Genomic DNA, 13,065 nt, shown 5'->3' on the forward strand with positions numbered 1-13,065 from the left:
GCCACTGCTGCGTTGTCTTGGCTGTGTGCTTAGGGTTGTTGTCCTGTTGGAAGATGAACCTTCACCCCGGTCGAAGGTCCTGAGTTCTCTGGAGCAGGTCTTCATCAAGGATCGCTCTGTACTTTACGCCGTTCAGCTTTCCCTCGATCCTTTCTAGTCTCCCAGTCACTACCGCTGAAAAACATCCCCACAGCATAATCTTGTTTCTCATGGTGAGTCCTTTAGGTGGTTTTCGGCAAACTCCAATCGAGCTGTCATGTGCCTTTTACTGAGGCGTGGCATCCGTCTGCCCAGTGTACCATTAAGGCCTGATTGGTGGAGGGCTGCAGAGATGGTTGCCCTTCCGGAAGGTTCTCCCATCTCCACAGAGGAACTCTGGAGCTCTATTAGAGTGACCATCGGGTTCTAGGTCACCTCCTTGACCAAGGCCCTTCTCCCCCGATTGCTCAGTTTGCCCGGGCAGCCAGCTAGCTCTAAGAGTCTTGGTGGTTCCAAACTTCTTCGATTTAAGAATGATGGAGGCCACTGTGTTCTTGGGAACGTTCAATGCTGCAGACATCTTTTGGTATCCTTCCCCAGATCTGTGCCTCGACACAATCCTGTCTCGGAGCTCTACGGACAATTCCTTCAAACACATGGCTTGGTTTTTGCTCTGACATGCACTGTCAACTGTGGGACCGTATATAGACAGGTGTGTGCTTTTCCAAATCATGTCCAATCAATTGAATTTACCACAGGTGGACTCCAATCAAGATTTAGAAACATCTCAAGGATGATCAATGGCAATAGGATGCACAAGCTCAATTTCAAGTCTCTTAGCAAAGGGTCTGAATACTTACGTAAATAAGGTATGTTTTTTATTTTTAATACATTTGCAAAAATGAAAACAAACTGTTTTCGCATTGTCATTATGGGGTTTGTGTGTAGATTGATTAACATTTTTTTATTTAATACATTTTAGAATAATGCTGTAACGTAACATTTGTAAAAAGTCAAGAGGTCTGAATACACTGTACTTAAGTATATTTAAAACCCAAATACTGACTTTTACTCAAGTAGTATTTTACTGGGTGACTGTTTTATTTGAGTCATTTTCTATTAAGGCATCTTCACTTTTACTCAAGCATGACAATTGGGTACTTTTTCCACCACTGTCATAAGCACTGTCTGTCACATCACTTGTTACCTTATTTTCACACCGTTTGTGGGCTGGTGGTTGTGGCTGCTAGTATGGTATGTGTGTTACCATCACCTAGGAAGGGTGAGGGGTGTATATTGGAAGATATTCATTCATTCATTCATCTATCCTTTACTTATTTAGTAGGCATAGGCAAGGTGATGGGGATTGAACGTGAATTAACTTGATATCTGTGCAAGAGTAGCAGGTTTTGAGCCAGTCAATCCTAAAATGTTAAATGAATGATAACGGTGCAACAATCTAGGTTGGCTGAGAAGCAGTGGGTGAGAATTCTGGCACTGGCGTTGCTGGCGCAAGTGTGGGAAGTTCCAGGAACTAGCCTCAGATGTCAGGCCCTTGTGGTCAGGGCCTATGAAAGGCCTCCATGAGTTCATGGTAAAGGAAGGAGGAGAATTACTGGGCTCGCATCTCAGGAAATGAGTGAGCTCTATAGTATGACTGAGTCTGGCACTGGACCACAACTAACAACTGCTTTTTGGAAGGGAGGTTAGGATTTCCCTCTGGGTTGGGCTAAGACAAAACTGAGGGAGATGCTTCCTTCTGAGGGATGGATGAATGCGCTTTACTCCAATAATAGCTTCTACAAGTGGATAACAACAGTTTAGAATTTGCACGGTGTTCAAAACATTAGGAGCACCGTCTCTTTCCATGACAGACTGACCAGGTGAAAGCTATGATCCCTTATTGATATCAACCATTAAAATCCACTTCAATCAATGTAGATGAAGGGGAGGAGCCTGGTTAAAGAAGGATTTTTAAGCCTGGAGACAAATCAAATGTTATTTGTCACATGCGTCGAATACAACAGGTGTAGACCATACTGTGAAATGCTTACTCACAAGCCCTTAACCAATTGAGACATGGATCGTGTATGGGTGCCATTCAGAGGGCAATGGGCAAGAAATAAGATTTAAGTGCCTTTGAATGGGGTATGGCAGCAGCTGCCAGGCCCACCGGCTTGTGTCAAGAACTGCAACGCCACTGTGTTTTTCACATGCAACAGTTTCCTGTGTGTATCAAGAATGGTCCACCACCCAAAGGACATCCAGCCAACTTGACAACTGCGGGAAGCATTGGAGTCAACATGGGCCAGCATCCTTGTGGAACACTTGAGGGGGGGGACACGTGGGCTGTTGAGAGAAAAAACGATGAAAAAACGTTTGGCCACACTAAGCTTGCAGTCACACAGATCCACTGCGTAATTGCGCCCCCCTTGCGTCTATCAAACAGCAACACGCGTTAGAAGTTAGTGTCATGTTTAAAAAGTGTTGTTAGATGTCTCTGTTATTACATTTCCTTATGTTAAAGCCAGAAACCTGAAGGAACCTCATTGACATCCAGCCAATCAGAAGGAACCACATTGACATCCAGCCAATCACCCAACCAGGAGGAACCATATTGACATCCAGCCATCACCCAACCAGAAGGAACCAGCCAATCACCCAACCAGGAGGAATCATGAGGCCAGTGCACAAAAGCCCTTTGTTTATACAAAATCAACCTGGTTAGTAGTTAAAGTGCATTTCCAGTTTAGTGTTGTTTCTGTTGCGGAGCTTTATTATTTTTAATTGGTATGTGATGCTAGAATCCACTCAATAGAGGTGAATAAGATGAAGGGATAGTTTGGGATTTTGGCAATGATGCCCTGTATCTACTTCACCAGAGTCAGATGAACTCGTGTACACCATTCTTATGTCTGTGTCCAGTATGGAGGAAGTTAGAGGCTGTTCTGCAAGCCAATGCTAACTAGCGTGTGCTAACGCTAGTTAGCAATTGCGCTAGAGTTATTTTGCAACTTCCATCAACTGCGGGCAGAGACATACAATTTTCATCCACAAGTTCTGGGGAAGTAGATAAAGGGCCTCATTGCCAAAATCCCCAAGTATCCATTGAACAGGTCAGGAAATAAAGTGAATTAGCAAAATGTCTCCCCACCAATACACAATGGAAGAGGAACTTCATTGTTCATAACACTAATTAGGGTTCTGCCCAAATGTTCCAGTAAATGCTTTCAACTCTAGATGGGTGGCTGGTGTGAAATGGCCTAATAGCCGTAGTTGGTATGTATGAAGTAGGCATTTAGAGTGGAACTAGGCCATTGTAGGTCCTTATTCAGCACCATGAAGACAGACAAGGAATAGAGTTCAGTGGAGCAGCCAGAGAGTTAGACACACAGACAGCGGAGAAGCTACAGCAGCAGCAGGAAGAGGACGACTGGCTACAATCATAACATGACAACATCCGCACAAAAAGGAAGGAAACTCGTGTTTGACGGAGAAGTGCAGAGGGGAAACACAAGAGGTCAAAAGAGGTCAAAAAAGGGTCACAGTGGAAATACCAAAAAGATGCTACTGTTGGAGTTTTGTTTTTTCAGGTGGTGAGCACACACACTTACGGGGATTGAGCGACTGAGGTAGCGGCCAGAGGGTCTGCTCAGGCCGGAGTAGCCCCGTTTTTGGGATCTGTAGGGGCCATACACCTCAGGCCCGGGCCCCAGCCTGCCTGCAGCATGGTGTGGGGCCCCCGCGAGGCCACCGTGGCTGAAGATCCCGGCGGGGGAGGAATTATACTGATTGTTGTTGGCCTCTTGGTGGTGGTAATTGGTGCCAAGCGTGCCATTAGCCACGTAGCAGGAACCAGGAGCCGTCCGGCCCGATGGAGTGATGGTGACGATGGACGAGCTTGAAGAGGAGGGTGGTGATGAAGTGGGAACGAAAGGCGGCTTCTTATTGTCCTCACCGCCGTTGGCTGCATACAGGTTGCCTAGGGAGCTGGCTAGCCTGGAGTTGATGGAGGAGCTGAGATGTGTGGGGGGGGGTGGACAAATATATGGAGGGAAAGGTAGCAGGAGTGGGAACATGTAAATACACAGGGACACACCCCAAACAAACACACTGACAAGGGGATAGCCACTGCCTTTGCTTTCACAGGCTAAGGAGAGGGCAGCTACCTTTGGGTACGGTACATTGGCTCTGATAGGAGACTGTATAAACCGGTTGTGTGTTAATCAATCAGCTAACAGTGGAATAGGGGATTGAGTCAGACATAGACAATCTATATTGTCAACATGCAGTCTGATACAGGAGCCTGACTACCCCATGTTAGTGTAATGCACACCTTCGGCACTGCAGGCATTTTGCCAGATTCACCAGGGGGGAAGCTGGAGTTCTCATTGCCATGGCTACCTACCTACACATTCACAGTTATATCACGCAGTAGAATAGAAAAAGAAACATTCACAAATCCTCCACAGAGCAAAGTAGATCCGGTACTGCTCAAGGGGGAGAGGTTGATGATGCATATTTTCTCGGTTATGTGCATCTGCCTGTGCCGGTCTCTTGCACAGCAAAATGCGGGGGATTTAGAGTCGGTCTGTTGGGAAAGCACACTGCCTGCAACACATCAACCCTCTATGTGAATCGGTCTAGTGAGCCCCACACACACACACACACACACACACTGTTCTGCCCTGCATATCCTTCCACTGGTTCTCAGGGCATTGGGTAGTCACAGACAGGCAGAAACACAACCAGGGGACTGAGACAGCCAAGAAAGATATGACAGGACAGGAAAGAGCAGGAAAGAGGGGGAAGAGAGAAAGGTTATAGAATAAACCAATCTACAGGAGGCAAGAGAAAGGGTAAGTGGATAAATGGAGGGATGGGAGGCTACGCAGGATGAAAAGGGAAGAAAGAAAGAAGTGTTTAGATAAAAAAAAAAAAAGGAGTAAAGGGTAAGAAGTTTCCGGGGAGGGGTGCGTAGGGGGGAGGGTGCAGGCTCACCTCTTGAGGTTGGACGCCGAGGAGGAGGAGCTGCTGCCAATTCTCTTGGCGCTGGCCGAAGCAGAGGATGATGGGACTTTGGAGGACTTGAGAGGGGAGATGGTGCCCTGAGTGCCCACTCCGAGGTTCATCCTGCTGGGAGAAAGAAAGAGAACGATGATTTGGACGTAAATATTGTGAGGTGGAGTAACAAACTTAACAGCTGTTAACAGAAGTAACAACTTTTGCCAACATACACAATAGTTTCTTCTACTACACACATAGAAAACATGATCTTCGTCGGGCACACAAATTGGATAGTGTACACCCCTTAAAGACATTAAGGACCTACAGTGCAAATCCCATTGTTAGAAACAAACAACGTATGGGCAAGACTTTAACGACGACCCCCAGTGAAAGATGTACCCAGTAACACCAGACAATGTTACAGAACGGTATCTGAAGGACTATTTATTAGGTAAGGCACTTCAACAGCACCATAGTTGAATCTTTGATATTAGTATAATATAATTGAAGTGTGAAGGGAGTGGGAACGAATAAGATAATAGGAGACAGAAAAAAAGCTGGTTCTGGTACGAGGCATCACTCCCAGCTCCTTCATAAAAGCAGTCTGTCTTTGCTGCTCGTGGTCATCTGTGAACTATCAGTCTGTACTGGGCTGAAGGACGCTCTTATTTCAGGAGTACAACAACTAGAGGAGATGTGCTAGCGTGATTATCCTCTGCCTTTCAGTGACACACACACGGAGACACACACATTTGAGTAGGTGAAAGGAAGATGGCTAAAGTAGTGGGAGGAGAGAGCTGTCGAAGAGCACTCTTCGCTCGCTCCTCTTTGAGGAACACTTATTAAGGGCCGTACTCTAGCACAAAAGAGGGAGTTCAATTTCCATCAACTCTTTTCACAATCCAAGCCGCCTCTCCTCTCCAAATCGGTCACATACACGTGTTTAGCAGATGTTATTGCGGGTGTAGTGAAATGTTTGTGCTTCTAGTTGACAGTGCAGCAATATCTAACAAGTAATATCTAACAATTGCACATGTACCCAATACACACAAATATAAGTAAGGAATGGTATTAAGAATATATAAATATATGGACGAGCAATGTCAAAGTGGCATAGACTAAAATACAGTAGAATAGTATAAAATACAGTATATACATAGGAGATGAGTATCGCAAGATATGTAAACATTATTAAATTGACATTATTAAAGTGACTAGTGTTCCATTTATTAAAGTGGCCAATGAAGTCCGTGTATATAGACAGCAGCCTCTCTGTGCTAGTGATGGCTATTTAATAGTCTGACGGCCTTGAGATAGAAGCTGTTTTTCAGTCTTTTGGTACAAGCTTTGAAGCACCTTTACTGACCTCGCCTTCTGGATGATAGCGGGGTGAACAGGCAGTGGCTCGGGTGGGTGTTGTCCTTGATGATCTGGTTAGGGTAGGTTTTAATAATTCCAGTGGGTACAACATCTCCTATACACTTCCTGATAAATTCAGTTACCGTTTCAGTGAATTCGTCAATATTATTCTCGGAAGCTACCCGGAACATATCCCAGTCAAAACAATCTTGAAGCGTGGATTCTGTTTGGTCAAACCAGCTTTGAATAGTCCTTAGCACGGGTACTTCCTGTTTGAGTTTCTGACTATAGGAAGGGAGGAGCAAAATGGGGTCGTGGTCAGAATTGCCAAAAGGAGGGCGGGTGAGGGCCTTGTATACATCCCGGAAGTTGGAGTAACAATGGTCTAGTGTTTTAGCAGCGCGAGTAGCTAAAACAGCCTGTCGATAAGCTGATAGAATTTAGACAGCCTTTTCCTCAATTTTCTTTGTTAAAATCCACAGCTACAATAAATGCAGCGTCAGGCTATATGTTTTCCAGTTTGCATAAAGTCCAGTGAAGTTCCTTGAGGGCCATCACGGTATCGGCATGATGGAAGGTGTACACAGCCGTGACTATAATCAAAGTAAATTCTTTTGGACGGTAATACGGTCGGCATTTGATTATGAGGTATTCTAGGTCTGGTGAACAAAAGGACTTGAGTTCCTGTATGTTATCACAATTACACCATGAGTCGTTAATCGTGAAACGCACATCTCCGCCCTTCTTCACAGAGAGATGTTTATTCCTGTTGGCGCGATGAACCGAGAATCCAGATGGCTGGACCGACTCCAATAGTATATCCAGAGAGACCCATGTTTCCATGAAACAGAGTATGTTACAATCCCTGATGTCTCTCTAGAAAGAAACTCTTGCCCTGATCTTGTCAACTTTGTTATCCAGGGACTGAACATTAGCGAGTAATATACTTCGGAAGCGGTGGGTGGTGTGCACACCTAAGTTGTGCCAGAAGACCACTCCGAGTACCCCTTTTCCGCCGGCGTTGTTTTGGGTCGGCCTCTGGAATCAGTTCAATTGCCCTGGGTGGTGCGAACAAAGGATCCGCTTCAGGAAAGTCGTATTCCTGGTCGTGCTGGTGAGTTACCACCGCTCGATATCCAATAGTTCTTACCAGCTGTATGTAATAACAACATTTTCTGGGCTAACAATGTAAGAAATAACAGAAAAAAACTAAATGCCGCAAAGTTTCCTAAGAACCAGAAGCGAGGCAGCCCCCTTTGTCGGCACCATCTTAAAAAGTTACTCGGCGTACAAATCACTGACAAACTGAAATGGTCCACCCACACAGACAGTGTGGTGAAGGCGCAACAGCGCCTCTTCAACCTCAGGAGGCTGAAGAAATATGACTTGTCACCTAAAACCCTGAAAAACTTTTACAGATGCACAATTGAGAGCATCCTGTCTGGCTGCATCACTGGTACGGCAACAGCACCACCCACAACCGCAGGGCTCTCCAGAGGGTGGTGCGGTCCACACAACGCATCACTAGGGGCAAACTACCTGCCCTCTAGGACACCTACAGCACCCAAAGTTACAGGAAGGCCAAAAAGATCATCAAGGACTACCTCTCTGTCCATCCAGCACTGTGCTGGATGTAGTCTAGTTCCAGCTTCAGTTGAGTTGTGCTTTACTTTGCACTGAATTGAATGACCGAGATGTTAATGCCACTGATTTTGTACGTTTGCCCACTGACAAAGAAATGATCAGTCTATAATTTTAATGGTAGGTTTATTTGAACAGTGAGAGACAGAATAACAACAAAAAAATCCAGAAAAACACATGTCCAAAATGTTATAAAATTATTTGCATTTTAATGAGGGAAAAAAGTATTTGACCCCTCTCAAATCAGAAAGATTTCTGGCTCCCAGGTGTCTTTTATACAGGTAACAAGCTGAGAATCTCAGCTCGTTACCTGTATAAAAGACACCTGTCCACAGAAGCAATCAATCAGATTCCAAACTGTCCACCATGGCCAAGACCAAAGAGCTCACCAAGGATGTCAGGGACAAGATTGTAGACCTACACAAGGCTGGAATGGGCTACAAGACCATCGCCAAGCAGCTTGGTGAGAAGGTGACAACAGTTGGTGCAATTATTCGCAAATGGAAGAAACACAAAAGAACTGTCAATCTCCCTAGGCCTGGGGCTCCATGCAAGATCTCACCTTGTGGAGTTGCAATGATCATGAGAACGGTGAGGAATCAGCCCAGAACTACACAGGAGGATCTTGTCAATGATCTCAAGGCAGCTGGGACCATAGTCACCAATTAAACAATTGGTAACACACTACGCCGTAAAGGACTGAAATCCTGCAGCGCCCGCAAGGTCCCCCTGCTCAAGAAAGCACATATACATGCCCGTCTGAAGTTTGCCAATGAACATCTGAATGATTCAGAGGACAACTGGGTGAAAGTGCTGTGGTCAGATGAGACCAAAATGGAGCTCTTTGACATCAACTCAACTCGCCGTGTTTGGAGGAGGAGGAATGCTGCCCATGACCCCATGAACACCATCCCCACAGTCAAACATGGAGGTGGAAACATTATGCTTTGGGGGTGTTTTTCTGCTAAGGGGACAGGACAACTTCACCGCATCAAAGGGACGATGGACGGGGCCATGTACCGTCAAATCTTGGGTGAGAACCTCCTTGCATTGAAAATGGGTTGTCGATGGGTATTCCAGCATGACAATGACCCAAAACACACGGCCAAGGCAACAAAGGAGTGGCTCAAGAAGAAGCACATTAAGGTCCTGGAGTGGCCTAGCCAGTCTCCAGACCTTAATCCCATAGAAAATCTGTGGAGGGAGCTGAAGGTTCGAGTTGCCAAACGTCAGCCTCGAAACCTTAATGACTTGGAGAAGATCTGCAAAGAGGAGTGGGACAAAATCCCTCCTGAGATGTGTGCAAACCTGGTGGCCAACTACAAGAAATATCTGACCTCTGTGATTGCCAACAAGGGTTTTGCCACTAAGTACTAAGTCATGTTTTGCAGAGGGGTCAAATACTAATTTCCCTCATTAAAATGCAAATCAATTTATAACATTTTTCACATGCGTTTTTCTGGATTTTTTTCTTGTTATTCTGTCTCTCACTGTTCAAATAAACCTACCATTAAAATTATAGACTGATCATTTCTTTGTCAGTGTGCAAACGAACAAAATCAGCAGGGGATCAAATACTTTTTTCCCTCACTGTATATTGATGAGACTGTATCAATTGTGTGTTTTGTGACAGCAGTTCACTCTGTGTGAGTGAAAACTGGGAATAGACAGACAGACAAACAGCAAAGTCAACACAATTGTAATGGTACCTAAAAGGTTGGGACGGTGACCTGGTGTGCATTTTCATGTCTTCAAGTCTGAAAAAGAAAGAGGGAGACAAAGATGGAGGGTTCACACGTCCAAAGGCAGCATGTTTGCACACGTATATTTACTTAGAGCATAGAGAAGGGGGAAAGTAGTGATTACTAAGTCATTTTGGAAGAGAGCATCCAGTAGGCTACATGACTAAAACAAAAGCTTAAAAATGACTTTCTAGAGGAAAACCAAATCGAGTATTTTTCAGAAACCCCAGCGTGAAACAGAGCCATTATTCTGAAAATCCTGCCCTGCCTGGCAGTGCCTGTGTTATTTCAGCTAGATAACCATGGAAACCTGTGCCCCAAAACAGATCAGAGCCACAGACTGTCTTACTTGCTGGAACAGTGATCCCACATCTTTTTTGAACCGTGGCCCACCTTGACATGATATAAAATTCTGCAGCACACCTAAAACGTCCCAATTAATTAATATTAATATATATATAATTTATATAAATCGTGATCTACTGTAAATATATATATACATATAATATATATATATATATAATTTATATAAATCGTGATCTACTGTAAATATATATATATATATATATATATATTATTATATATTATATCTATTTTTTTTTAATATAGATTAAATACCTTTTATTTGAAATATTTTCATAGTTCCTTACTCATAATGGTTAATGCGTGTACCTCTTTAAGAGTGTCCTGAAATCTGCGCCAGAATGTGCCATTGTTTTAGGTCAGGTAAAATAAGTCTTTAGTAAACAGTTTATGCTAGAGACTAGCAGTTTTCTTCATTATAAAAGGTGCAACCACAGACACAAAGTCATGTTCTGTTTCTATGGCAAGAGGCTGTGGTATAGAGTAAGAAATAAATGACTCGGGTTCAGCCTAATCAGACATGCCCCTGTGCTAATGGTTTTCACAGATGAAGTAAAACGATACAGACTACTTCGGTCGTGATGCGCGCCCATCAAATGATACAAATGTAATAACAGCACACTGGACTTACAGGTGTAACCATGTACCATCGAATGTATTATCTGACTGGCACTCGCGCTGCCAAGTCAACATTCTATGTGCATTCCACATGTGCTGTTTATAAGTGAGCGTTTTAAAAAAATCACCACGATTAGGAAAAGTTTCGCGGCACACCTCAGAGTTCCTCGGTTGGGAACCACTGAGCTAGAAGACGGTGCTAGACAGATAAATTCAAATCATTCCACAGTTTACAACTGTCCGCCAGCGGGGTGGTTTTCATGCCTCCCAGAATTTTTACCTGTGGGTTATAACCTTAAATATGCATTACTTTCCGTAGTGAAGAGGACAGAGTTCATCAAAACATGGAAAGCTATACCGCTAAGGGAGGAAAGGCTGAATTCTTCAACTGAGATCTCAAAAAGGTGCCAACTAATAAGGCGGGAGGATCTTAAAGGGGAAGTTTGAGGTATCCATGGCAATTCTTACCTTAGGGCTCCCGTTGTGGCCGACCTGGGCTGGCGCCGGCCCTTTAAGGCACGCAGTTTATCTCCTTGGGTCATGCAGAGCCCGTTTTCTCCAATGTAGTCGTTCTGTGGAGACAACGCATGAACCCGTAAGATGTGCGCCTAAGCATGTACAGTAGATCACGATGAAACAAAGCAAAACATGGCCGTGTTGTGTATAAGAAGAACAGCTGTCTACGGAAATAGTGCTCCCACCCCTATAGTATGTCTAGTGCTGGTTTGATAAATAAACTCAGCAAAAAAAGAAACGTTCTCTCACTGTCAACTGCGTTTTTTCCCAGCATAGTTAACATGTGTAAATATTTGTATGAACATAAGATTCAACAACTGAGACATAAACTGAACAAGTTCCACAGACATGTGACTAACAAATGGAATAATATGTCCCTGAACAAAGGTGGGGTCAAAAGTAACAGTCAGTATCTGGTGTGGCCACCAGCTGTTTTAGGTACTGCAGTGCATCTCCTCCTCATGGACTGCACCAGATTTGCCAGTTCTTGCTGTGAGATGTTACCGCACTCTTCCACCAAGGCGCCTGCAAGTTCCCGGACATTTCTGGGGGGGAAATGGCCCTAGCCCTCAGCCTCCGATCCAACAGGTCCCAGACGTGCTCAATGGGATTGAGATCCGGGCTCTTCGCTGGCCATGGCAGAACATTGACATTCCTGTCTTGCAGGAAATCACACACAGAACGAGCAGTATGGCTGGTGGCATTGTCATGCTGGAGGGTCATGTCAGGATGAGCCTGCAGGAAGGGTACCACATGAGGGAGGAGGATGTCTTCCCTGTAATGCAAAGCGTTGAGATTGCCTGCAATGACAACAAGCTCAGTCCGATGATGCTGTGACACACCGCACCAGACCATGACGGACCCTCCACCTCTAAATTGATCCCGCTCCAGAGTACAGGCCTCGGTGTAACGCTCATTCCTTCAACGATAAACGTGAATCCGACCATCACCCCTGGTGAGACAAAACCACAACTTGTCAGTGAAGAACACTTTTTTCCAGTCCTTTCTGGTCAAGCGAAGGTGGGTTTGTGCCCATAGGCGACATTGTTGCCGGTGATGTCTGGTGAGGACCTGCCTTACAACAGGCCTACAAGCCCTCAGTCCAACCTCTCTCAGCCTATTGCGGACAGTCTGAGCACTGATGGAGGGATTGTGCATTCCTGGTGTAACTCGGGCAGTTGTTGTTGCCATCTTGTACCTGTCTCGCAGGTGTGATGTTTGGATGTACCGATCCTGTGCAGGTGTTGTTACACGTGGTCTGCCACTGCGAGGATGATCAGCTGTCCGTCCTGTCTCCCTGTAGCGCTGTCTTAGGCGTCTCACAGTACGGACATTGCAATTTATTGTCCTGGCCACATCTGCAGTTCTCATGCCTCCTTACAGCATGCCTAAGGCCTAAGGCATCAATTTGTAAGTCGCTCTGGATAAGAGCGTCTGCTAAATGACTAAAATGTAAAAAAAAAAATAAATAAAAAAAATTTAAGGCACATTCATGCAGATGAGCAGGGACACTGGGCATCTTTATTTTGGTGTTTTTCAGAGTCAGTAGAAAGGCCTCTTTAGTGTCCTAAGTTTTCATAACTGTGACCTTAACTGCCTACTGTCTGTAAGCTGTGTCTTAACCTCTCTGGGGTATGTGGGACGTGACCGTCTCACCTGCAGGACACACTATTCAACAGCCAGTGAAATAGCAGGGCGCCAAATTCAAAACAAAAATCTCATAATTCAAACATACACTTCTCGTTAATCCAACCACATTGTCCAATTTCAAAAAGGCTTTACGGCGAAAGCATAGCATTAGATTATGTTAGGACATCACCTTGACAAGAAAAACCACAGC

General features: G+C 44.8%; 1 protein-coding gene across 6 annotated transcripts in view; it reads right to left on the reverse strand.

Annotated features, from left to right (window-relative positions):
- Positions 1–13,065, reverse strand: part of LOC106613592 (dual specificity protein phosphatase CDC14AB) — a 54,819-nt gene that overhangs the window by 5,209 nt on the left and 36,545 nt on the right. For 2 of the 6 annotated variants that reach the window (XR_014378983.1, XM_014216012.3), the window contains exons 12-15: positions 11,178–11,281; positions 9,696–9,743; positions 4,981–5,115; positions 3,594–3,996 (exon numbers count right to left, since the gene is read on the reverse strand). Coding sequence is in view for 5 of the 6 variants with exons in the window: in XM_014216012.3 (XP_014071487.3) it covers positions 3,594–3,996; positions 4,981–5,115; positions 9,696–9,743; positions 11,178–11,281 (690 nt within the window). In the remaining variant the exon portion in view is untranslated. The other 4 variants (XM_014216013.3, XM_014216016.3, XM_045687382.2 and 1 more) reach the window with 4 other exon arrangements.

This window comes from Salmo salar, chromosome 10 (assembly GCF_965601325.2).
Source record: "Salmo salar chromosome 10, fSalSal1, whole genome shotgun sequence".
Lineage (NCBI taxonomy): Eukaryota > Metazoa > Chordata > Actinopteri > Salmoniformes > Salmonidae > Salmo > Salmo salar.